At 54.2% G+C, this 24,499-nt stretch overlaps 1 protein-coding gene across 4 annotated transcripts; it reads left to right on the top strand.

Moving 5' to 3' along the window:
• The first annotated feature begins 26 nt into the window (after positions 1-26).
• Positions 27-24,047, top strand: BCAP31 (B cell receptor associated protein 31). 4 transcript variants are annotated; one of them, XM_055106839.2, is made up of 8 exons: positions 27-165; positions 1,200-1,346; positions 3,517-3,617; positions 8,882-9,029; positions 20,457-20,592; positions 21,479-21,602; positions 22,430-22,530; positions 23,569-24,047. In XM_055106839.2, the coding sequence occupies exons 2-8, from the start codon at positions 1,255-1,257 to the stop codon at positions 23,605-23,607; spliced, it is 741 nt and encodes a 246-aa protein (XP_054962814.1). In that variant the 5' UTR covers positions 27-165; positions 1,200-1,254; the 3' UTR covers positions 23,608-24,047. The 4 variants fall into 4 exon arrangements, with proteins under 4 accessions (XP_054962814.1, XP_054962816.1, XP_054962817.1 ...); XM_055106841.3 differs by having other exon boundaries at positions 123-296; XM_055106842.3 differs by lacking the exon at positions 27-165 and adding an exon at positions 611-991 and having other exon boundaries at positions 1,211-1,346.
• Positions 24,048-24,499: the final 452 nt, after the last annotated feature.

Below are 24,499 nucleotides of genomic sequence, written 5' to 3'. Positions count from 1 at the left end.
TGGGAAGCGGAGATGGGCGGAGCCTCCGGGGCCTCGCGAGGGCTGGTGGGCGGTGCCCGGCGGGCGCTTCCGGTTTCCGGCCGCGGTATGAGGGGCGGGGCCGGGGCTGCTGTGGGAGAGTTCGGTTGCTGCGGCGGGGCCTGCACGCTGACTGTGGGAAACTCGGTGAGCGGGCTCCGCGCGCCGGGCTGGGCTCCGGGACCGCGGAGGCTCCCCGGCCCATCGACGAGGGAGAGAGGCGAGCGGCGCGGGGAGGCCCGGGGGCCGGGGAATCTCGGGGCCCGCAGCCTACCTGGGTGTGAGAGGCAGGGGCGAGGGGAAACCGGGCGGCGCCTCTAGAAGCTGGTCTCGGGGGCGGGGCGGGGGGCGGTGAAGCCCCACCTGGAGGAGCGGCCGGGATGGGCCTCCGGGACGGTGTGCCAGGCCGGGGCCAAGTCGGGGGCCCCTCGCTCTGGGTGGGCGCTGGGGCCCGCGAGGGCTACTCTAAGGACCCCTGGCTTCTGAGGATACTGCGTCTAGAACTTTCTCCGTATGGGGCCTTGAGGTGCTTGGTCGAGACCTGCCTTTGCGCTTGGTCCCGAATCCTGCCCTCTAGGAGTCGCTCTTGCGGGCCTCCAGCCCACCGGAGGCGAAGCGGCCCCGGGCGGAAGGCCGCTGGATCCTCGAGGGAGGTGCCGGTTTCTCTCCGCGGGCGCCGTGGGGACGGTGGGAGGCGGGGGCGTCGGCAGCGCTTGGACTAGGTGCGGCCTTGGGCCTGCCTGGTAGCGGGGATTTGGGCCCGCAGAGCGCCCGCCTCTGCGGCTGAGTTCTGCCTGGCGGGGAAGGGAGCGCCCGATGGGTGCCGAGGCGTCCTCCTCTTGGTGCCCTGGCACTGCTCTTCCCGAAGAACGCCTTTCAGTTAAACAGGCGTCGGAAATCTCGGGCTTCCTGGGGCAGGGATCGTCGGGAGAGGCCGCTCTGGACGTGTTGACACACGTGCTGGAGGGGGCAGGTAATTGACCAGCGAACGGAAGTTTGTGGGGCCTGTGAACGCTGCTGGCCAAGAGGCCCTGCCGAGTGGAGCCCTGCTTCCGCCAGCGCATCAGAGACTCTGAAGCAAAGTGCAGGGGGTCAGGGTGGAGAGTGGCGGCCCCAGCCTCGCAGGGTAACTGAACTGGATGTTCTTGGCTGCCCAGCGCTTACAAGTCCTGTACCTTTAGTGCCCTGCCAGGAAACAAGCTCACATCTTCCTGTGGGAAACCTTCTAGCAACAGGATGAGTCTGCAGTGGACTGCAGTTGCCACCTTCCTCTATGCGGAGGTCTTTGTTGTGTTGCTTCTCTGCATTCCCTTCATTTCTCCTAAAAGGTATGGCCTATGGAGCAAGCAGGCGAGTTAGGCAGGAGGGTGCCTGTGCCCTAGCCCTGGGACTGGTGTGTGCAGCTGGTGGACCCTGGAATTGGGACCTGATGGAACAGGTAGAACCTGTCTGGGGTGGGGGTGGCAGGGGTTGTGTTTGTTATTGCCAACCCTTCCCAGGGTTCTGCTTCGTCATGACTTGCTCAGTTCCTTTTCCTGTGTCCCCTGCCTTCTGGTCTTCAGAATGCCCCCGAGAGGCAGGAAGATCTATGTTACAGTTCTGGAAATGATGCCCTCCCACCCACTCTTGGTCCACGGGGTGCTGGGATGGTAGCGTGGGATTCGGAAGACTTGCACCACTGGGTCACGTTGTTGCTGATTTGGTGACTCTTGTCCTCCTAACTAGTCTCACTGGTATTGCGCAGTGGCTGCATGAACATTACTCAGCCTGTGGAGGATGAAGCCATATTCCCTTTTAATGAACAGAGGACTTGTTAAAAGTGAATTGGAGATTAATTTTAATTATGTATAATACCTGAACACATCCCTATTTAAATTACGATATTACAAATAAGGCCAAATCTCCACAGGTATTTTTAAAAGCTGTTTTTTCGTGAAAAATTATCTTTGATGTGATACCATAGAAAGTATGCAGTGCTGTCTGAGGAGGATTCTTGCAGAAAACCACACCTTCGTACAGTTGACAAGACATGCAGAGATAGAGGGCCCCGGGGAGCTTTAATCTGGGAAGCTTTAGAGGACAGACAATCTACACAAAGGAAACTGGAAAAGCAAATGAAAGAGGGAGAGGGAAGGGGGAGCTTCCAGAATAAGCTGGATTTAAGACGTTTATCTACCGAATGCCAAATCGGTACCTTGTTGGGTCCGGATTCAAACAAATATCATTGCCTTCAGTGATTGGCATATTCAACTCTAGCCCTGATGACGAGGGCTTCTTGTTGATTTGAACAATATGTAAACACTTCTGAAGTCTCTTCTTAGAGCTGCATCCCAAAGCATTTGTGGATGGAAATCATGTGAGGTCTGGGGTCCATCTCATCATAACAGGGTGGGGAGATATAGACAAACCAAGGTTTATCATGTGGAAAGACAGTTTAAAGAAATAACGTGTATGGGGCAAACATTTGAATATTACAAAGGGGAGTACAATGAAAAGTAAGTTTCCCTTTTCAGAGACTACCAGTATGTTTTCTTTTTGTTGTTGTGGTTTTTTTGTTTGTTTTTGTTTTTATTTTGAGACAGAGTCTTGCTCTGTCACCCAGGCTGGAGTGCAGTGGTATGGTCTCGGCTGACAGCAGCCTCCACCTCCCGGGTTCAAGCAATTCTCCTGCCTCAGCCTCACGAGTAGCTGGGACTACAGGTGCCTGCCAACATGCCCAGCTAATTTTTTTTTATATATATATTTTTAGTAGAGATGGGAGTTCACCATGTTGGCCAGGCCGGTCTTGAACTTCTGACCTCAGGTGATCTGCCCATCTCAGCCTCCCAAAGTGCTGGGTTTACAGACGTGAGCCACTGCGCCCAGCCAACTGCCCACGTTTAAGATTAGTTTTCCAGGCTGGGCGCGGTGGCTTACACCTCTGCACTCCAGCCTGGGCAACAGAGCAAGACTCTGTCTCAAAAAAAAAAAAAAAAGATTAGTTTTCCAGACATTTCGATCTATACGTGGACCAGCATCTTTTTTTTTTTTTTTTTTGAGACAGGGTCTCGCTCTGTCACCCAGGCTGGAGTGCAGTGGCGCGATCTCGGCTCACTGCAACTTCCGCCTCCCAGGTTCAAGTGATTCTCCTGCCTCACCCTCCTGAGTAGCTGGGATTACAGGTGCCCACCACCACGCCTGGCTAATTTTTGTACTTTTAGTAGAGACAGGGTTTCGCCATGTTGGCCAGTTTGGTCTTGCACTCCTGACCTCAAGTGATCCACCCACCTTGGTCTCCCAAAGTGCTGGGATTACAGGTGTGAGCCATTGCACCTGGCCTTTTTTCCAATAGTCTTGAACGGATGCAAATTAGAGAATTGCAAGCCACTGAGGCTGACTTTGCATGGGCTATTCGGCCATTGGAGAAGAGTACAAAGCTGGATTTCCATTTTGCTCAGGGCCCTAGAGCTCGTGTGTGTGCTTTCTCTTCAACTCCTGTCCTTTTTGTCTTCTTCACAGATGGCAGAAGATTTTCAAGTCCCGGCTGGTGGAGTTGTTAGTGTCCTATGGCAACACCTTCTTTGTGGTTCTCATTGTCATCCTTGTGCTGTTGGTCATCGGTGAGTGAGCTATAGCTGAGGGCAGCTACCTGACCTAGACCCTGGTCTGTGCTGCAAAACCCTTTGCCACTTTTGATGTGTAGCATCCAGTTTTGGCTGCTAGGAGACAGACCAATGAAATGCTGTGTCTTTCTCTTGAGGGAGGGAAGAGGCTCCCTTTGCCCATGCTGCTGACCGCTAGTCGGTTCTTCACTTTGAGGCCCCTCTAGGCCGTACATGGTGGCTCATGCCTGTAATCCCAGCACTTTGGGAGGCTGAGGTCGGTGGATCACCTGAGATGAGGAGTTCGAGATCAGCCTGGCCAACGTGGTGAAACCCCATCTCTACGAAAAATACAAAATTAGCTGGGCGTGGTGGCGGGCACCTGTAATCCCAGCTACTTGGGAGACTGAGGCAGGAGAATTGCTTGAACCCACGAGGCAGAGGTTGCGGTGAGCCTAAATCGCACCATTGCACTCCAGCCTGGGCAACAAAAGGGGACTCCATCTCAAAAAAAAAAAAAAAAAAAGAGGCCCCTCTAGCAGTGGGCGTGGGCTTATACCAAGCAGTTTGTATGCAGCTTATGACGGCCACCTTACATTGCTTTTTTTCAAGACCTTGGAAGAAGGGACGCCTAAGGTTTCTGAGGCTGCTCCTCAGGTCACTCTAGAACTGAAGCCAAGAGAAGCTAACTGGCCTGTGACCTTGGTCTGAGTAGTGCTGCTCACCAGTCACTTAAACAGCAGAATTGCCTGGAGCAGGGCCTCTAATGGGGGACTGAGCAACCAAGCACACAGTGAAGTCCTGCCATTCCCTGTAGTAGTAGGAGGAGAACACAGAGATGTGTGGCAGCATATCTTGGGGAGAGATCCTAGACCTCTGTGCATCTGGGCTAGACTTGAGGTTTTCCCAGGTCGTTCCAGCTCTGTAGTTCTGTAAACTCTGACATTGAGGTGTACACTAGCAGGTGCTTGAAAGATAAACTGGTCCAAGGGCAAGCAGGCTCTGGGATAAGGCCAGGCCAGGTGGTGTTAAGATGAAAGGCAGACATTTTGCAATGAGGTGGTAGGGTGACCATCTGGAGACAAGAATCAATAAAGCTCTTGTCTGACTGGTAGATGTTTGTTGTTTTGCTGTGGTAAGTGATCGATATGTCCCCCTGTTTGGGCTCCAAAGTATTGGCTTGGCTCTGCTGTGGACACCACTCTTGTCTCAGAGCTGTGGTGCCTGCCTAGGCGTGGAACACTCCTCCCACCGAGTCCCAGGAGAAACACTGAGCGGGTGGGGGGCTGTGGTTCAGGGGAATGTGCAAAGCCTCACCCACCAGCTTCAGCATTAGGCATTTCTCCTTCCTGATGTCTCAGAGCCTGATAGGATATGTTCAGGCTGGACTGCCTCTGAACAGGCCAAGTGTTACCTGACAGCTTCCAACCACATGGGGTAGGTGCCAGCTGCCTGAGCACCTCAGTGTTCTTGAAATACTTGGCAAGGCCCCAAGAGGTAGTAGCTCTTTCTAACCAGGGTTCTCGCCCTGAGCAGCCTCCAAGCCAGGAGTAGGTAGGTAATATATGTGTCATCCCCAGGCCACTGAGTTTTTGAACTGAGCATGTGTGTTTTGGCTTTTGGGTCTGGGGTGGGGGTAATAACTGGGGAAGGGAGGGACCATGCTGAGGATGATTCCCTCAGGGTCTTGCCCCTTCCCCAAACCAGAAGGAGTATGTTTCTTTCCTAGAGCAGCTGAGTGGGCTGGAGAGATCCTTTGCGGAATCCAGTAGTTGACAAAGCCTTCATTCTTTTTTGGGATCGGGGAACTGCTTGGAAGTTCTAGGGGGACATATGGCCATGATGACTGGCTGCTTCCTACTCCCATGTTAAGAAGCATAATCTAGAAAGATCTGCAGAGCCTTCTTCAAACAGAAGTGTTAGTCACAGGTACTAGTGAAGGGTAACAGGCATAACTAGCTAGAGCTGTGGCCTTGCTTGGGGGTGGGGAGGGTTGAGCAGATCCTCCTGGAGGATGGAGTTGCTGAGGGTGCAGGATCTTCCCACCTGGGCTGAGGCCCGAGACAGGGAGGGCTGGTTTCTACTGTGGGACTTGGGTTAGTATTGCTCAGTCCCCCATCCCCACTCTTGGTCATTGGCCAAGGTGGTCCTTAGGATGGTGGGATTCCTGGATGCAGGTGACAGTGTAAGGAAACATGTTTATCTTGTTTTTCTGATTACAAAAATAATGGGTAATTATTTTTAAAAATTCAAAAGTTGAATTTAGAAAGTTAAACTCCCCATAATCCCATGTCCCACAGGTAACCATCATGAGTATTTTGTTGTGCATTTCCAGAGGGGTTTTGTATGCTGACATCTTTAATAAAATGTCTACAGCGGTGGGATCATACACACAAAGTATTTATGTTTCTTTCCACATTCCTGCTGGGACATGGCAGGAGGAGCATTCCACGCCTGAGCTGGTAGCACAGCTCTGAGATAAGACTGCTGTCCATAGCAGAGCCCAGCCAATACTTTGGATTGTGCTTTTTCTACTTGCTGCACGTTAGACATCTTTTTTTTTTTTTGAGATGGAATCTCACTTTGTTGCCCAGACTGCAGTGCAGTGGCGCCATCTTGGCTCACTGCAACCTCCGCCTCCCAGGTTCAAGCGATTTCCCCTGCCTCAGCTTCCGAGTAGCTGCAGATTACAGGCGCCCGCCACCATGCCCGGCTAATTTTTTGTATTTTTAGTAGAGACGAGGTTTTACCGTGTTGGCCAGGCTGGTCTTGAACTCCTGGCCTCAAGTGATCCGCCCACCTCGGCCTCCCAAAGTGCTGAAATTACAGGCATGAGCCACTGTGTCCGGCCAACATCTTTTTATAGCAATCTCATTCTTCTTAAAGATCATGTAGTATTCTCTCATGTGGTTGTGCCGTAATCCATTCTTTATAGGCATCTTCGAATCATTGCAAATTTATGCAAATACTTCTGTGGGATAATTTCAGAGGTGAATTGTTGAACCCGAGGGTATGAACATTTTGCATTTTATACAGGTGTGCTGTTTTTACCCCGCTAACAGCGTTTGAGAGTACTCGCTTCGTGGTGCTGAGGGATGGGCAGATTTTTATAATGCAAGATCAACATAAAAACTAAGCAGCCTAAAACTGGAAATTAAGAACCCAATGAGGCCAGTGCCCTGACTCACGCCTGTAATCCCCACACTTTGTGAGGCTGAGGCAGTTGCTTGCGCTCAGGAGTTTGAAACTAGCCTGGGCAACATGGCGAAACCCCGTCTCTACCAAAAATAGAAAAAGAAAAAATTAACTGAGTGTGGTAGCACACACTTGTGGTCCCAGTTACTGGGGAGGCTGAGAGGTGGAGGTTGCAGTGAGCTGGGATGGTGCCACTACACTCAAGCCTGGGTGACAGAGTGAGACCCTGTAACCCACCATACAAAAAGAACCTCGATACCCATACAGTGATACCTTGCTCCTTTCATATGGGAGTCTATTAAGAGCATTCTTTGGGTACATCTTAGTGTATTGACTTAAAACGATGTCTCAGGATGCATGGGGAAAAGCAGTAGGTTTGGCGTGGCTCAATTTCTACATTAGAGACAAATATAAATATATATTTAACTGGAGCTCTATATGTCTAGCAGCAGCTCTTTCAGGAGCAGAGGCCGCTCACTGACTCAGCAAGTAGAGACAGTTGTAAATATATTGCTAACTGGAGCTCTGTATGTCTAACAGCGGCTCTTTCAGGAGCAGAGGCTGCTCACTGACTCAGCAATTATTTCAGTGCCCACTCTGCACCCAGAGCTATCCCAGGCCCTGGGAATATAGTATAAAAGATTTCTGCTCTTAGGAAGTTTGTAGTCTACTTTGGGAGAGATGGACCCAAAAAATGTGTTTAAAGAGAATTTCAGAGATGGATGTCTATTACGAAGCAGGTAACAGTGTAATGTGACTAAAAATGACTTTAGATGAGGTGACCACATTTTTATTGTATATACTGCTAGATGTGATTATGTTATGGGATCCTTTCCGTTTCTACATTTTGGGTGTGTTTGAACTTTCGATGAGTGTGAATTCTTTTCGTAATCAGAATAAAACATTATAGATAATAAAACCCATTGTAAAGCTTTGAAATGAAACCCTTGACTCCTAGCTGGTATCCTGCAGGTCTTGACTCCTATTTTTTTGTTTGTTTGCTTGTTTTGTTTTGGCTTTTTCGAGACAGAGTCTTGCTCTGTCGCCCAGGCTGGAATGCAGTGGTGTGATCGTAACTCACAGCAGCCTTGACCTGTTGGGCTCAAGCGATCTTCCTGTCTCAGCCTCCCGAGTAGTTGGGACTACAGGTGTGCAGCACCATGCCCAGCTATTTAAAATTTTTTTTTTTTTTTTTTTTGTTGAGAGAGAGTCTCCCTGTGTTGCCCAGGCTGGTCTTGAACTCTTGGCCTCAAGCAGTCTTCCTGCCTTGGCCTCCCAAAGTGTTGGGATTACAGGCGTGAGCCACCACATCTGGCCTGGGTCTTGACTCTTAAGCATCTTAGGTCCCCGGAGCAGGCATTTCCATCTCCAGGTTCAACTTATCATTGTGGGGGTTGGGGGGCTATGGGCCAACTTGAGATGAACAGAACAAGATGCGGTTGAGGGTACCATGGGAAAAGGAAGCCACCCCCATTTCCAGAAACTCTTTAGGCTTGGTTAGCATCGTGAACTGCAGAGCAAGCCTGGGGCCTGTGTAGAATGGGGCCAGGGATTGAAAAGCTGGAGGAAGGAGTGGGTCTGAGGGTGGGAGCTTCCTTTTTTTTTTTTTTTTGAGATGGAGTTTCGCTCTTGTCCCCCGGGCTGGAGTGCAGTGGCTCAATTTCGGCTCACTGCAACCTCCGCCTCCCGGGTTCAAATGATTCTTTTGCCTCAGCCTCCCGAGTAGCTGGGATTACAGGCGCCCACCACCACACCGGGCTAAGTTTTTTTTTGGTATTTTTAGTAGAGATGGGGTTTTGCCATGTTGGCCAGGCTTGTCTCGAACTCCTGACCTCAGGTGATCTGCCCGCCTCTGCCTCCCAAAGTGCTGAGATTATAGGCGTGAGCCACTGCACCTGGCCTGAGGGTGGGAGCTTCTGATAACAGCATCCCATGAGGGGTGTGTGTGCGTAGAAGTGGGAAGAACTGGGGAGGCGGATTTGAGGGAAGTGAGTCTGACCTGTCTCATGCCGCCTGTCTGCCTGGTATGGCCTTATCTTGCCCTAGTGTCCGCTAAATGCCCGTGTCTCCTCTCTGCTCCACCACAGATGCCGTGCGCGAAATTCGGAAGTATGATGATGTGACGGAAAAGGTGAACCTCCAGAACAATCCCGGGGCCATGGAGCACTTCCACATGAAGCTTTTCCGTGCCCAGAGGAATCTCTACATTGCTGGCTTTTCCTTGCTGCTGTCCTTGTGAGTGGGGGGTTGAGGGGGCAGGTGCTGTGAAAGGAGCCATGGGCTAGCCACGGACACCGAGCTCAGTGGGCTCAGTCTCCCCCTGTGACTTTGATTCCTCCTCAGTCTGTGGCCTGGATCCCAAAGCCCTGTCTGTGTTAGGGAAGCCGCATAGTTTTCTCCTGACCTCCAGAGGCAGCGTGGAGAGTAGGAGAGGGCTGCCTGAAATATCAGAAGACCCTCACACACCACATACTCTCAAGCAAACAGATGACTATCTCACGGTCTGTTTGCATGGAGAGTGAGATGTAACGGTAAGGCCTTGCCCTCCTCTGGGAGAGGACCTTCAGAGTCCAGCTCACAAGGGAGCGATTGAATGGGGGACTCTTTGTGTCCGGAGTGCTGACCTAGGGACAGCAGGTAAAAGTGGCACGAAGAGGCTGGGCCTCTCCTCACCTCAGGGCCTTCCCCACGTGAAACTCGTAATGAGGACATGTTACGTTCCATGGCAGCCAGAGTATTTCTGATGATTTTTTTGGTAAAACTAAGTACCTTAATCAAGGCTAAGGGTAACTAGTCGGGCAAAACTAGACCACTACGAAGTGCCTATTTGAGCCTGGGGCCCTGTTTGCTGCCTCCTGCTTCACATAGCCGTTCTGATCAGCAGGGCCTGGCTGGGAGGTGGATGGGAGCTCAGACCATGTATGAAGGCATTGGAAAGGCGCTTGCTTTGAGGGCGGAGCTCTCATCACTTAATCACTTCTCAAAAGACCCCACCTCTTAATGCTACGGCAGCGAGGATTAAATTCCAACACATGAAGTTTGAAGGGCACTCAGACCATAGCACCAAGTGATTCTCAGGCTCATGGACAGTTATTCCCCACTTGGTTTTGTGCCCCGAGACTCAAGAATCTCCATGCCTAGGAGATTCTTGCTCTCTAGTCACCTGGTGTGTCCTGCTTTACTAGGTGCTACGATGACTACTTGTCTTAAAGTCTGTCGTTTAGATGATCTGGTACTCTCTGCGACCAAGTTGGAAAGAGGGGTGGAGCTAGAAAAGGCAAACACATTTTTTTCAAGATAATGGGTTTGATCACAGATTTGATCTACAAGCTTGCTATCTTCAAACTTAGGAAAGTCAGGAAGGCTGGGAGGAGTCAGACACATACCCTAAATTTTTCAGGAAGTTCCAAACAAGTATTATCTTGTGGTCTGAGGCTGAAAGGGAAGCAGATCTGAAAGACTGAGTCTCAAACCCAGAATTCTGAGTGTGACAGTCAGCAAAATGAGGAAAAAAGACCACATTGAGGAGGGAAAGAGAGGAAACTAGGCCATCTACCAGAAAAGCATCTTTAAGAATGGTATGGGGGAGAGGTGGGCTGGGTGCGGTGACTTATGCCTGTAATCCCAGCACTTTGGGAGGCCGAGGCAGGTGGATCACCTGAGGTCAGGAGTTCGAGACCAGCCTGGCCAACATGGTGACACCCAGTCTCTACTAACAATACAAAAAAATTAGCTGGGCTTGGTGGTAGGTGCCTGTAGTGCCAGCTACTCGGGAGGCTGAGGCAGGAGAATTGCTTGAACCTGGGAGGCAGAGGTTGCAGTGAGCCGAGATCACACCACTGCACTCCAGCCTGGGCGACATCTCAAAAAAAAAAAAAAAAAAAAAAAAAAAAAAAAAAAAAAAGAATAGTATCGGGAAGGTGAAAACCTGCCGGGAGCTCTGAATCATGAAAGACATGGAGAAGTGAGGAGAAGGCAGTCCCTTTTATATGTCTGTGTAAGGAAGGAGATGGAGGGTAGGTGGTCAAGGGCAAAGGAAACACTAGGATGAGAAAATGGAAATTACAGGTGGGCAAGAGTAGCATCCCTAAAGGATGTACTTGATGAGATTATGTCCAGAAGCTGTTGAGATCATCTGCAGAAGGCATTGCCACCGATGCTTGAGGATTTGCAGAGTGGGAGAGAGACTGGCAGACTGCAGCCTGGCAAACATCCCAATTTCCAAAGGGAGGAGAATGTAGATGAGGAATTGACCTGGGGAGGGTTGACTTTGATCTCCAGCCATGCTCTAGAAAGAATAGCTTGTATGCTTTTGGAAAAGAAGAGCGGGATCATTGGTGACTGCTGTGAATTCCTGGAGAAGTTCTGTCAGCCTTCTATAGATGGAGTGTAGATGGATTTTTAGCATGATGCTTGCCAGTCTGAGTCTGTTCTTAAGGACCAGATGCCGAAGTGTGGGGAAGGTGCTGGCAGAACAGTGTAGTTAGGTGTGGTCCTAACCCACATGAGTGGCTGCCATGTGGATTGGCTCTATCCACACATACACATAGAAGCCTTAGGGGGCTCACTCTTTTTTTTGAGACAGAGTCTCACTCTGTCGCCCAGGCAGGAGTGCAGTGGCTCGATCTCGGCTCACTGCAAGCTCTGTCTCCCGGGTTCACGCCATTCTCCTGTCTCAGCCTCCCAAGTAGCTGGGACTACAGGCGCCCGCCACCATGCCCTGCTAATTTTTTGTATTTTTAGTAGTGACGGGGTTTCACCATGTTGGCCAGGCTGGTCTCAAACTCCTGAGCTCAGGTGATCCGCCTGCCTCAGCCTCCCAAAGTGCTGGGATCACAGGCGTGAGCCATCGCGCCCGGCCTGCTTTGTTTTTTAAGTGTTTCCTGCAAGCTGCAAATGGGCTGTGTGGCCGTAAGGCTGGACAAGAGCATCACACAAGAAAGCCAAGTTCCTCTAGGGTCACAGCCACCATCTTAGATTTAACTCTTAGACTAGCAAGGAGTATATATTTCTGGCAAAATTCCAGAAATGATTAACTAGATCGCTTATGGGCAACTGGTGAATCCACACTGATCTCTGGGATCACCGTTTCCTTTTCTAAGAAGTCACGCAAGACCAACCTCATGGCTTTTTTGGATCAGGCTACTGGATGGGAACACGGGAGGGTGCGGCAGCTGAGCCACCACGCCCAGCCTCCACATGCTTTTTAAAAACATTCCCGTGTTTAAAAAAAGTTAACCACGGGGCTTTTAAGCACCACATGCTTTAAATGCCCCTTGGTGACTTGAGTGTTCTACTCAGTTTATCATGAACGTTTTTCTGGGACAACTGACCTGTTTCCAGCATATTTATTTATTTATTTATTTATTTATTTTGAGACAAGGTCTCGCTCCATCACCCAGGCTGGAGTGCATTGGTGTGATCATGGCTCACTGCAGCCCTGCCCTTTTGCCTCAGCCTCCCGAGTAGCTGGGACTATAGGCATGTGCCACCACGTCCTGCTAATTTTTTAATTTTTTGTAGAGACAGAGTCTTGCTCTGTTGCCCAAGCTGATCTCAAACTGCTGGGCTCAAGAAATCCTCCCACTTCATCCTCCCAAAGTGCTAGGATTACAGGCATGAGCCACTGTGCCTGGCCTCTCCAGCGTTCTTGAGTGTTCTTTAGTGTCTACCCAATTCCTCATTGGTGGACGTCGAGCCTGCAGCTCTGTTTCTGATGTCATAAACAGTGGCCTCAGCTAGTCAGCTTTCTTTGGGCCTCCTGATCCTCTTGGAGCACCCATGCCACTCCTATTATCTGTCTCTTTCTTTTTTGTTGTTGTTGATTTTTTTCTTTTTCTTTCTTTCTTTTTTTTTTTTTTTTGAGACAGAGTCTCTCCGTGTCGCTGAGGCCGGAGTGCAGTGGCACAATCTTGGCTTACTGCAGCCTCCTCCTCCTGGGTTCAAGCAGTTCTCATGCCTCAGCCTCCCAAGTAGCTGGGACTACAGGCACATGCCACCACGCCTGGCTAATTTTTGTATTTTTAGTAGAGACGGTTTTGCCCTGTTGGCCAGGCTGGTCGTCTCTGACTCCTGGCCTCATGTGATCTGCCCACCTCGGCCTCCCAAAGTGCTGGGAATACAGGCATGAGCCACCACACCCACCCCTCTTTCTTTCCATGTTCTTTATGTCCCACTGAGAGGCTCAGTTCTTGAACGCGAGCAGGTACTCATGGCGCGAGCAGGTACTCATGGCCCGAGCAGGTTAGAGGTTAGGAGTTAAGGGTTCCAGACTTCGTATGCAACTTTTCTGAGTGGTAGAGAGCCTGCCTAGTGGGTATTCCAGTACTGCTGGGATGCAGTCACCTGTGTGGATTAACATTTTGCAAGGGTGTATGGGATGGAGTGGAGCAGGAGAGCCTGAAGTGGGGAGACCAAGTTGGAGGTTGTCAGTGAGACTTGCTGGGAACCTGAACTGGGGCAGTGGTAGTAGAAGTGGGGTGGAGGGGACAGAGCTGAGAGGCCCAGGTGGAGTTGAATCAGCAGGCTTTTCCAGTCTCTGGGAGTCTGAGATGATCTTGGTTCTGCTCTGGACTTGCGGAATGCGAGGACGCAGCCCCCTGCTGGAAAGGGAGCTCTGGCTGCCCATGGAGTAACACTATCGTGCTAGGTGTGAGGGCTGGTTGCAGAGTGGGACTTCTGGCCAGGCCTGGGGACAGCAAGGAAAGGAGGGGACAGGGAGAGCAGGGTTGAGCAGGGGAGGCCTGGCAGATGAGCAGGATAGGGTGCTTCCGGGCAGTCGAGCTTGGGTTGCTGGCTTCACAGAGGCATTGAGGCCAGGGCAAAGGGAATGTGCTGGCAGGATGGATTCCAGCCTCCAGCAGAGCGATAGAAGATCGGGGAGCAGAAGGAAGAGGGAAGCAAGATCAAGAAGGAGGATGTGAGCAGGTTAGTGGCCAAGGAGGGGAGCACATTCTGGAGAAAGCCTGGTGCTTGGCACTAGTTTTCAGCGGGACTGGGCTCAGAACACATAGGAGGTTAGCCTGAGAGCTCCCGAGTAGCCTTTGTAATTGGGAAAGGGGGCCTGGCCTGAAGGGAAACATCACACCTAGAATCAAGTCTGTACCCTTGGCCCCCCATAGTCTGCTGCTGCTGCCTGGGATAGCAGTGGGAGAGTCCCAGCTTCCCAGCCAAAGCCTTCTGAGCTTTTGTCCTGCCTCTGCCACTACTGTCTCAGTCCTGTCACTTGACCCAGAAGCCTGGGGCTGCTCTGCCCTTTCTTCTTGTCCCATGTGACTGCCCAACCATCGTGGCCATTTCTCTGTGTGTGGCCCAGCAGGGTGAGGCGCTTTCACGTTGTCAAGTAGCCAACCTCCAGAAGTCTTCAGCCTGCAGAGCTGGACTCCACCCATGAAACAGCCTGTAGATGTCACCTCCTAAGCCTCTCTCTCACAACCCTTGGGACCACTGCTGTGGTGGGGCCACCACCATCCCGTATAGACCAAGCGGGCTCCCTGCCACCTGCCTTCCCCCCTTTGGCCTGTGCACCCCACTTCCAGTGGCTCGCTATCACATGGATCCTCCAGGACGCGGCTCCCCCACAGTCTCTGCTTCGGCCTCCCCGTCATGAAGCAGTCATGTGGGTCTCATGGGAGAGCCTCACGTAACACATGCTCTCCCCCAACTCGATTCTCTGAGCATTTTGGGGACCTCTGTGCGGAACACCCCCTCCAGCTGCCGGCCCAGCCAGCACCTCCTCTTCGTGAATCTCCGAGGCTTCCCTGTGGAGCCTGTTCCGAGGGGCCCACACCATGTTCCCGGCTGACCCATAGCGCTGTCCTCGGGTCCCAGGGCAGCCTGCACACGCAGCTCTGAGGCGTGGCACTTGGCAGGGTTGCCCGTCGTGGAAAACCTGGGCTCTTCCCCTTTAGACTGTTCAGCTCAGTGCCAAGGGCCTGGCACATATGAAGGGTGCTGAAACCTTTGGTGACTGACTGGGCTGTCCCGGGCTGACGGCGACAGCTTTAGGTGCGTGCCTGGGTTGAACTTGTCGGGCTTTTTAGCCAAGAAGCCCAGCTTTTCAGGTCTTAGGAGCTATGACAGTTTGTGAAGACGGATCCATTGGGGCCACCTCCAGGGGACCACACTGGATGAGCCACTGGTTTCCGCTTGTGGAAGACTCCGGCAGTCGCTCCTGTTCCCTTCCTGCCAACCTTGCACTTCGGGGGCACAGCTAGCGAGAGGCCCTCTTGAGTCTTGGAGTGTGTTGGGGACAGCAGCTCCCTCTGGGCTGGGGTTTGTGTGTTCAGAGGACCTGCACTGCCTTCTCTGCCTTACTCAGCTTAAATGACGGTCAAGGTTAGGCCCAAAGTGCTGGTTAGCAGCCAGTCGCAGGAAGGCCCCTGTTTGTGTGGAAGCCCCCTGAATTTTTGCTGACCTGAACTTGATCCACAGGCATCTTTTGTTTCCTCTTTACCCCTCCAGGATAGAATCCCATCGCTGCCATTAGCCCAGATGGAGCTGCCCGTGCTTCTCTGCTGAGCTGCTTTTTCTTCTTTTTTAGGTTGAGTCATCTAATCACAGACTACCTTTGCCTAAGTTGTCTTACCTCAGTCGGTTGCTCTCTACCCTCCAGCTTACCCCAAACCCCTCAGATAGCTGGTTTTAAAAAAGATACACAGCAAAACCCCAGAAACCCAGCTGGTCTGTGTCACTTGTTCTCAAGAAGAAGGGAGGACAGGCCAGACCCACACCTGCCCCTTTGCCCTGCGCTTACTGCACTGTCCTCAGGATGGGCGAGCTCCATCTGGGTCGTGGGCTGGAGCTGCCACAAGTCATGTTCTCATCTGAAACAGCCTCCATTTCCCCCAGCTCTAGCCCTCCTCTTCCCGTCTTCTCCAGCGTCTGTGTGCTGGGAGGCTACAGGGAAGGCCACGCAGCTGTACCAAAATGGACTTGGGGCAGCCCTTTGGGGCAGCCTTCTCGGGTCTGCTCTAGGTGACTCTCCCAGTTGTAACCTGTTTTCCTGATTCCAGACTGGTGGGTAAGAGTCGCTGAGGGCAGTGGAAGCCCTGGTGTTAGTCATTCTTCTTCACTGAAGCCTTCCTGAGGCGTCACCTGACTTGCTTCCTTGCCTGGGCGCTGCCTCATTTTTTTCTTCCACAGCTGGGGCGTGTTCACCCAGAGTCCACTGGCCACCCTGCGGTAGGCCTGGAAAGTCAGCAGGTGGCGCTGGGACACCGGCTTTCTGCCGGCTGGGGGCAGAGGAGTGAGCTTATGTGAACACCATGTGTATGCAGGGGCTGGGGGTTGAATGACTTGACTCGCCTGAAACCCGTCAGCAGGGTGGGCCAGGGGTGGCCACAGCATGGAATCTTTTGGTCGGGACTTGCTCCTTCTCCATTTCCTATTAAGCCCGTGTCCTCTTCCCCTTGCTCATGGGGGAAGACAGGGCTGCTGAAAAGTGCTTATGAGCCATGGCTCTCTCCATTTGATATGGTTGGCCCTGTTTCTCTAGTCTGTGGAGAGGTTCTGTTTCTCCTGCCTTCTCTGGTTTACTCAACCTTTTATAAAAGCACGATAGCCCTGCTCAGTGTCCAACAACATTCTATCAAGAAAGCCCAGTCAGATTGAGGCATTTGGGGCTGCCATGTGTCTGCCAAGGCCACATCTGGATTCTGTTAAGTTTCGTTCACTGGCCTTTTTTTGGACCCCAGGCCATTCTATTGGTGACCACCCTGTATCTGTAGGAGTTGCCTTTGGCTCTTAGGTTCTTTCCTGTTTTCTGGAAATGAATAGCTAAGAACAGTGATTCGGGTAAGACTACTTGGTAGATCCAGCAGAGGCAGAAGCTAAAGGCCATGTTCGTGCCCTGTCCTGGGGGCCTGGGAAGCTACAAGGGAACAGACAAGCGCACGTTAACGTGCCTGAGTGACCCAGTGTGAGGGAGCGGGAAAATGTTCCAGAAGGCTGGCTCCCAGGCTGAAAAATGCCAGTGATCAGAGAGGACCTGGTCTGCATTGCTTGGGCCCTGGGTGGGGGTTGAGGGTGTGAGGATGCAGAGGCTGGAGCTCTGGGTTGTGCCTTCAGGTCACGGCAGTGAATGTTTTTTCCCCCTGCAGCCATGAGCCTGGCTTGCCCATCAGAACGGGTCTGAGACGGCGCCTTCCCACTCCTGTCTTCTGTCTCCTCTGTTGCTAGACTGAGCAGCTCTGTGTCTGCCTCTGCCCCTCTTGGTGCCAGGCTCCCAGGTGAACACAGGTGCAGTCTAGGCCCAGGGAGATTCTGTCCAGCCTTACGTGCAGCCTCAAATCTGTCCCCTCACCTGTCAGGGAGCATTTCCTCTCCTGGGAGTGGGATCCAGTCATCTGGAAGCCCAGCCCCGCCCCCCCCCCTTTTTTTTTTAGCTATACTTGCTGGAGTGGGCGGAAGACCCCTTTTCAGTGTGCCAGGTATGGGAGTGCAGAGATGAAGGCACAGTGCCCAGCCTAAAGACCTTCATAGCCTGGTAGGGCAGCCATATAAACGGATGGCAGCCATGCAGAGAACAGAGAATGAGGTAGTTACATGCGGGTGCCTTGGGGGCTGCTGCAGGAGCCCCCAGAAGGCGTCCCTCTGATGGGGTGGGAGATCCAAAAGGGTTTCTGGGGGGAGGTGAGGATTGAGCTGGGTCGAGAGGACATTCCGGCCTGGAGAACTGCCACACAGAGCCAGGCGTGTTCCAGGAATGGTGAGGGGTTAGGTGTTACTAGAGCAGGGGGCCACGTGGTTAGTGAAGGAGGAGAGCTCACTGAGGGCATGCGTGCTGGCAGCAGGTGGCTTAAGCAGAGGGCTGACGTGGTCGGATTTGCCTTGCTCTGGGAGGTGGATGGGAAAGCCGTATGGCAGCAGATAGGGAGGAGGTGCCAGCAGTGGGGATGATGGCGGGCATGTTTGCAGTTGACATGGAAAGCGCTGGGTTGTGGCTTGGGCTAGGGGGCCAAGAGGGCTGAGTCTAAGGCGGTTTGCCTGCCCACCACTACAGCAGGGGCTACACGAGGTGGTCAGGTCAGGCAGGACAAGGGAAGGCCCGTTTTGGACAAGCTGAGTCTAGAATGTCTCTGGGGACATCCAGGAGCCAATGTTTAGCAGGAGGTTAGGTATGAGTCTGGGCCACAGAGAAAACCCTTTCAGGGATAAGAGTGGCTGGGAGGAAGGTATAGGGTGTCAGCTGAAGAGTGCAGACCCCAGAGGGAGCAGAATAACAGTGGGAGGAGGGTGTTGCGAGGGGACCTCAGGAGGGTAACTTAGCAGCAGAGCGAGGAGTTCAGGGTGACCGCCGGCCTGGGCGGTTAGGAGGCCACTGGTGGCCCTGCTGCTGGCTTGGAAGGGCAGGCCTTGGCCAGCCTAGGTTGAGGAATATATGTGAGGGAAAAGACCAGGGGCTTGGGCAGGGTGACTCCAGGAAGGAGGCAGTTGAAGGTGAGGTTCCTGGGGGGAGAATGATCCCGGGTCATCCAGCAGGAAGAGAGAGGACCTAGAAGGTGTGAAAAAGAACTATCGGGCTGGGGGTGCAGTGGGAGGAGTATGCCCGGGGTGCTGTGGGGGTGGGGAGCGCCTGTGAGGGTTGGCAAGAGGAAGGGGAACCGGGGCCTGGCAGAGGGGAGCCCCAGACTGTCTCAAGGCTGGGAACTGAAGGCCTGGGCTGGGGCTGAGCAGGGCCGGGCTTTCGGACAGACATGGCGTGGATCTTGCGCTGGACTTTGTGTATGCCCTGGCCTATCTTGGAAGCCCTGGTTCTCAGTAGCCGGGAAAGGCCTGGGACGGTCCGAAAAGAGCTGGGCCTCTGCTGCACTGCCGCGGAAGCATTTGTGTTAGCTATCTCCCTGGGTACTGGGGTGACAGCCATGGGCACTCACCAGCAGCCACTTGCCTGGCCTGGTGGCGGGGAGTATAGCCTTCAGTCTTGCTTGGTCCTCTCTCTACCACCAGGTGGCATGACCCCCACCCCTCAATTCCAGCTGGGAGGAGCGGTCCTCTTCCTCTTTCTACATCACTGGGATCCGCTCTGGGGCTGGGCAGCTCCTTGCCGGGGGGCTGGGTCTTAGTCAGACTTGCCTTTCTTTCTAGGCCTCTCCATTGACTTCTGGCCATGCCGATGTGAGTCAGATGCGTTGTTTCTCTCTGGCTCCTAGGGCGCTCAGTAGCTTCCTCCACCTTCAGGCTGTAGCCCAGTGGGGGGCAGGCTGGTGGGCAGCTGGGGGCTGAGGCAGGGAAACCTGAGCCCTAGGCCACGAGGTCCTGGGCTGCTAATTTTAGAAAGCACATGTCACTGGAAACTCTCCTTCTCTGCCAGGAATCAATGGCCTGGCTCTCCTGGTGCTGCCAGGGGCCCCTGGGAGCCTCTCCCCAAACCAGGAACCTCAGGGGTGTCTCCTGGCCCGGGTGGGTACTTTCTGTCCTGAGTACATCTGGAAAGGGGCTCTGCCGAGGCCCTGGAGAGCCATGGCTTGGGCCAGGGAGGTAGCTCACCTTGTCTGCTCTCTACTTTCTCCAGCCCTTCCGGGCTGCCCCTGGCCATGAGCAGAGGCTGTGAAGTGTGAAGGCCTGGCTGGGGCAGGAGGCCACTTCGACTCTTCTGAGTAAGCTGTTGTTGAAGCACTCTGGACTAAGCAGATTTGTCTCTTCCTTCCCCCAGGCCCTGTGTGACCCTTGCCTTCTGAGGTGTGTGAGAAAGGAACCCCTGCCTTGTTTTGACTGTTTGAACGAGTCCTTCCCTCCTCTCTTCCTGCCAGCTAACATCTCGGGGCAAGGGTGAACCAAGGGAAATGAAGTGGCCATTCCAATCTCTGTTTGGGGACTAGCATCTGCCTCCAGCTGCCACCTGTTTGCCTGTCTCTCCTGGCTGCTTCAGATAGGCAGCGTGTGCCTGTGTCCTGATTCCTCTACACCCTCCAGCCCAAGAAGACCTCATTCGGGGTGCTGTTACGTAACGGATGTGTTCCAGCGCAGCCTGCATGACGGGTTGGGAAGGAGGCTGGCCAGAGAAGAGAGTTCTATCTTACGCTGGGACCTGGGAGCCCTTCCCTGTTAGTTTAGAGAGTAGAGTGGTTCCGAGCTCAGGTTCTGGAGTCAGGCAGACATAATTTGGAATTCCAGCCATGTCCATTTCTGGTTTTTGGCCTTGGGTACATTGATTTACGCTGCTGAACTTCAGTTTCCTCTTCTATAAGCTGGGGCAGTGATAGTAACTTCCTCATCAGGTAGATGTGAGGATGCGGCCTGGCGTGTTGGAAGTGCTCGGATTGATTAGCTTCTCTCGTTACCTTACCAAGGCAAGCCCAGCCTCGCAGGGAGGAAGGTGGTGCTGTGGCTTATCTGGCACGTCTAGGCCCCGACCCGGAAAGTGCCGCGTTCTGGGACCTCATGCTGTAGCGAGGCTCTTCCCAGCCCCCCAGGCTCCTGCTTCCAGCCCCTCTGAGAGCTGAGGGTGGCCGTTGGGCACAGCGGCAGAGGACGGCTCCTGGGCCCCACCTTTTCCCTCACGCTGCCAGCACCAGGTTGGCGGCTTCTCGCTCGGCTGCCTTGGCAAGAGGGCAGGTCCAGGCTGGAGCTAGGTGTGGAGTGGGAGCAACCAGGAGGTGCTCCTGCCAGCCCTTCATGCTCTTTTTCTCACTTCTCCCTTCTTTTTGTAAATAATTGCAGCCTGCTTAGACGCCTGGTGACTCTCATCTCGCAGCAGGCCACGCTGCTGGCCTCCAATGAAGCCTTTAAAAAGCAGGCGGAGAGTGCTAGTGAGGCGGCCAAGAAGTACATGGAGGAGAATGACCAGCTCAAGAAGGTGAGCCCAGCTTCCCGACCCACCATGGGGCATCCTGGTGTTACGCTGTGGGAGCCACATTCTTTAGGGCCTCAGTGGCCACTGCTAGCCTGTCACACTGGGAAATGTGCCTGAAAAGCCAGAGTTGGGTGGAGGCGCAGAGGGGAAGTCCTCAGTGGGGAGAGTATGCCTGCTGGAGGCGTCTGTGTGTGAGGGTCCGGGTGAGGAGGAGGGTGTTGCTGCTCTCGTTTCCATCCACTGCTTCCAGTCAGACCCTTCCCTGAGAAAAATGGCCCCTCAGTGAGCCAGGCCCTCTGCTGTGATCCGAAGGCCCTCAGCTAGGCCCTTGTTCCCTGCAAGATTGCCGCACCCCCTCTGGAACTCGGGGTCTGTGGCATCCCTCAGTGCTGGAGAGGAGGTGGGGGCGGGGTAGTTGGCCAGTCTTAGACGTCCCGTCAGGAGGTGAGCTGCAAGGCAAGCTCGGAGGGATGTGGATGCAGAGGTGCGATAGAGCTGGCCAAGGCGACTGGGGGCTCCTAACTGCAGTGAGCGGCACCGTGTGGGGAGCACGAGGCACCGCCATCTGCGGAGGGGTTGGTGAGCACCATGGAGCTGCTGAGCCCTGCTGCTCGGAAAGGAGGCAGGGCCAGGGGCCAGGGCAGGCAAGGCGTGCCCGGCGAGCTGCAGCAGGTGGCCCCGCTGGCGCTTCTCTTTCCCTCGGCGGGCAGCCACGCCCTGGCCTTTGCCTAGGAGCTGGGAGCAAGTGGTGGCTCGGTTCCGCGTTGACATTTCCGAAGGGGCTTGTGGCCAGGGCAGCTTGAGGAACCGCAGCTCGGTGGGGAGGATGGGGCTGGAACCTCTCCCTCCCTACCTCCTGAGTAACCCTGGCCTTTGGCACTTTTCCCAGGGAGCTGCTGTTGACGGAGGCAAGTTGGATGTCGGGAATGCTGAGGTGAAGTTGGAGGAAGAGAACAGGAGCCTGAAGGCTGACCTGCAGAAGCTAAAGGACGAGCTGGCCAGCACTAAGCAAAGTGAGGCTCGACCTCGTGTCCTTTCCCGCAGGGAAGTCCAGAGGAGCCTCCTCTGCCCGCTGCTGCCCATTTTGTGCCAAAGTATTAGTAACAAGCCTTGCACGCACGCTCGAGGGCTGGCTGAAAACAAACCAATAGCACCCTGCGCCTCCAACCCCAATGCAGCCATGCTTAGCCGGCAGGCCAGTGAGGCTAAGTGGTTTGAATGGGGCTCAGGAAGAACCAGGCTGCAGTTGGTGGGCCTCGATTGCCCTGCACTAGAGCAGTGCATGCTGGGGCTTTCCCGTCCAGAGTGTGGCACGGTAGCCCCAGCATGCCTGGGGGCTGAGAATGAGGGGAGTGTGGGAGTGGCGTTCAGGAGGGGAGTGGGCGGCTCCCAAGCGGCCTGCCTGTCTTTGGTCTCCCACGCATAGACTTAAGTCTGGGGCGTTTTCCCCCAATACCACAGGCCTCGCCTGCTGCTGCTGTGTGCAAGGCGTGGTTGTCATTGGGTCTCGCTTGCAGGCTGGGATCTTGCTCCCTGTCTCCCACTCTCAGCCTCCCTGGAGGTTACCCTTGCCCAGAGCCACTAGAGTTCCTCTCCATTAAAGGGACTGGGGGATGGCCTCTGTGTTTCTTTTGCTTTATCTTGAGCTTTTTTGTCAGCCCTTTCCCTCTACTTTGGGGGCCTGCAAAAGCAGAGGGGCTTTATTTTGAGAAGTAGGCTCCTGTATAACCTCGTTTGAGATAGATTTGGGCCAGTTTCTGGTGTCTGTAGCAGTCGGGTTTTTTCCCCCTAATTCCTGTCTTTTCATTTCTGTTTTCTTGGTCATTTACATCATTTCAAGAACTAGAGAAAGCTGAAAACCAGGTTCTGGCCATGCGGAAGCAGTCTGAGGGCCTCACCAAGGAGTACGACCGCTTGCTGGAGGAGCACGCAAAGCTGCAGGTCAGCCCTCCCGTATTGCTGCGCCCAGGGCAGGAGAGCAGAGCAGGATGAGGCAGCCCCTGTGGGTGCGGAGGGAACCTTCCAGGGGCCCAGGGGCCGGCTGCCCTCTCCACCACTCCCCCTGGCCACCTCTGCCCTACTGAGTGGGACCCTTCACCGGGCAGGAGGGGGGTGGCCTGGCAGCAGATGTAGGCACTTGCCGAGGTGGCCCTCAGGAGTGGCACTGGCTCACTAGGCTCTGAGCCTTCCTACCTTCGTGCTCAGGCGCAGCCATGGTTTGGGGCCCGGTCAAGAAGAAAGAAGCAGGTGAAACTCTGGGACCCACTGCTGGCCTTCTTTCCTAGGGTGCTGGGGAGTGACGTAGGGCAAAGATCCCTGGGCAAGTGAGGGCACAAGGTGTCAAAAAGGCACCTTCCCTAGCAGGCGCTAGTTGTGGCCATCACCTGCTGCCCTAGGCCTGATCTGAGTCCTCAGACTAGCTTGGGTGCACCAGGCCGCATCTGGAAGCCCAGGCGGTCTTGACATTGGGAGTGAGGGCGACATAAATACTCCTAACTTTGGACAGCTGGCCTCAGTGCTTGGTGGCCCAAGTTTGGGCACCACAGCAGGTGGGGAGGAAGGGTCCAGCCTCAAAGGGGGCACCCATGCCCTCTGTATGGGGCAGGCTTGGTAGATGGGACTTGGGCTTCGAGGGCACCTGTCAAAGGTGTGCAGAGTTGGGAAGGGTCTGATCAGGTCTTGAAGGGGACTGGATGCCTTGCTGTTCCCTGCAGCCAGGACTCAGCCCCCAGTGAGGTCCTGGCAGTCCTCCCTGGCTGGCGTTAGGTCCAGGGCTTTCCCTAGAGCGTGGGCCAGGGCTGACGCTCCCACCCTGGCAGGCCTTTGGGTGCAGCTGGGGAGGGGGCCCCTTGTTCACTTGAATAGCTGTTGTTAGGAGAGAGGGGAACCGAGCTGGACCTCTGGGGCATGGGGCTGGAGGTGGCAGGGGAGGAGTGGACCTGGCCAACCTACTGCTGTGGGATTTCTGTCCCTTTCCAGGCTGCAGTAGATGGTCCCATGGACAAGAAGGAAGAGTAAGGGCCTCCTTCCTCCCCTGCCTGCAGCTGGCTTCCACCTGGCACGTGCCTGCTGCTTCCTGAGAGCCCGGCCTCTCCCTCCAGTACTTCTGTTTGTGCCCTTCTGCTTCCCCCATTCCCTTCCACAGCTCATAGCTCGTCATCTCGGCCCTTGTCCACACTCTCCAAGCACATTACAGGGGACCTGATTGCTACACGTTCAGAATGCGTTTGCTGTCATCCTGCTTGGCCTGGCCAGGCCTGGCACAGCCTTGGCTTCCACGCCTGAGCGTGGAGAGCACGAGTTAGTTGTAGTCCGGCTTGCGGTGGGGCTGACTTCCTGTTGGTTTGAGCCCCTTTTTGTTTTGCCCTCTGGGTGTTTTCTTTGGTCCCGCAGGAGGGTGGGTGGAGCAGGTGGACTGGAGTTTCTCTTGAGGGCAATAAAAGTTGTCATGGTGTGTACGTGGTGCGGTGTGTGACTGCAGCTGTGGGGAGGGCTTTCTCTCCTGCCTGGAGCCCCCAAGCGGCCACAGCCCTTCAACCTGTTTCCCCCACTGAAGGCCAGGCTCACACCTGTTCTCGAAGGCCATGCCCTCTCTGTCCTCCTGCTCCCCGGGCTGGGCCAGGCCTCGCTTCAGGGCCACCCACCGAGTGTGTGTCCTGTCTGCCTCCCTGGGTGTGGGCAGCTTGGGAGGCTCAGTAAACCGGCGGGGCTTCCGGGTAGAGAACTCGCTTGCCTTCTCTGGGTTCCTGTTCGTCACATTTGGGACAGACAGAACGTGGCAGAACGCCACTAGTCACTCCCCGCCCCACCCCCCCCGAAGGTTTGCAGGATGACCTCTGACTAATGCCAGCTGGGAGAGGAGACTTGTCCTTGGCAGTGACCTGGAGCTGGCCCAGGGCAGAGCTAGGCA

The sequence above is a fragment of the Pan paniscus genome, chromosome X, assembly GCF_029289425.2.
Source record: "Pan paniscus chromosome X, NHGRI_mPanPan1-v2.0_pri, whole genome shotgun sequence".
NCBI lineage: Eukaryota > Metazoa > Chordata > Mammalia > Primates > Hominidae > Pan > Pan paniscus.
The sequence above is the reverse complement of the archived record's forward strand: the minus strand, read 5'-3'. Positions and strand labels throughout refer to the sequence as shown.

Coding starts and splice junctions, on each gene's coding strand:
- BCAP31 (XM_055106842.3), top strand. CDS start 835: ATGGGTGCCGAGGCGTCCTCCTCTTGGTGCCCTGGCACTGCTCTTCCC. Junction 3,618..8,881: donor CCTTGTGCTGTTGGTCATCG/GTGAGTGAGCTA, acceptor GCTCCACCACAG/ATGCCGTGCGCGAAATTCGG. Junction 22,531..23,568: donor AGGAGCACGCAAAGCTGCAG/GTCAGCCCTCCC, acceptor GTCCCTTTCCAG/GCTGCAGTAGATGGTCCCAT.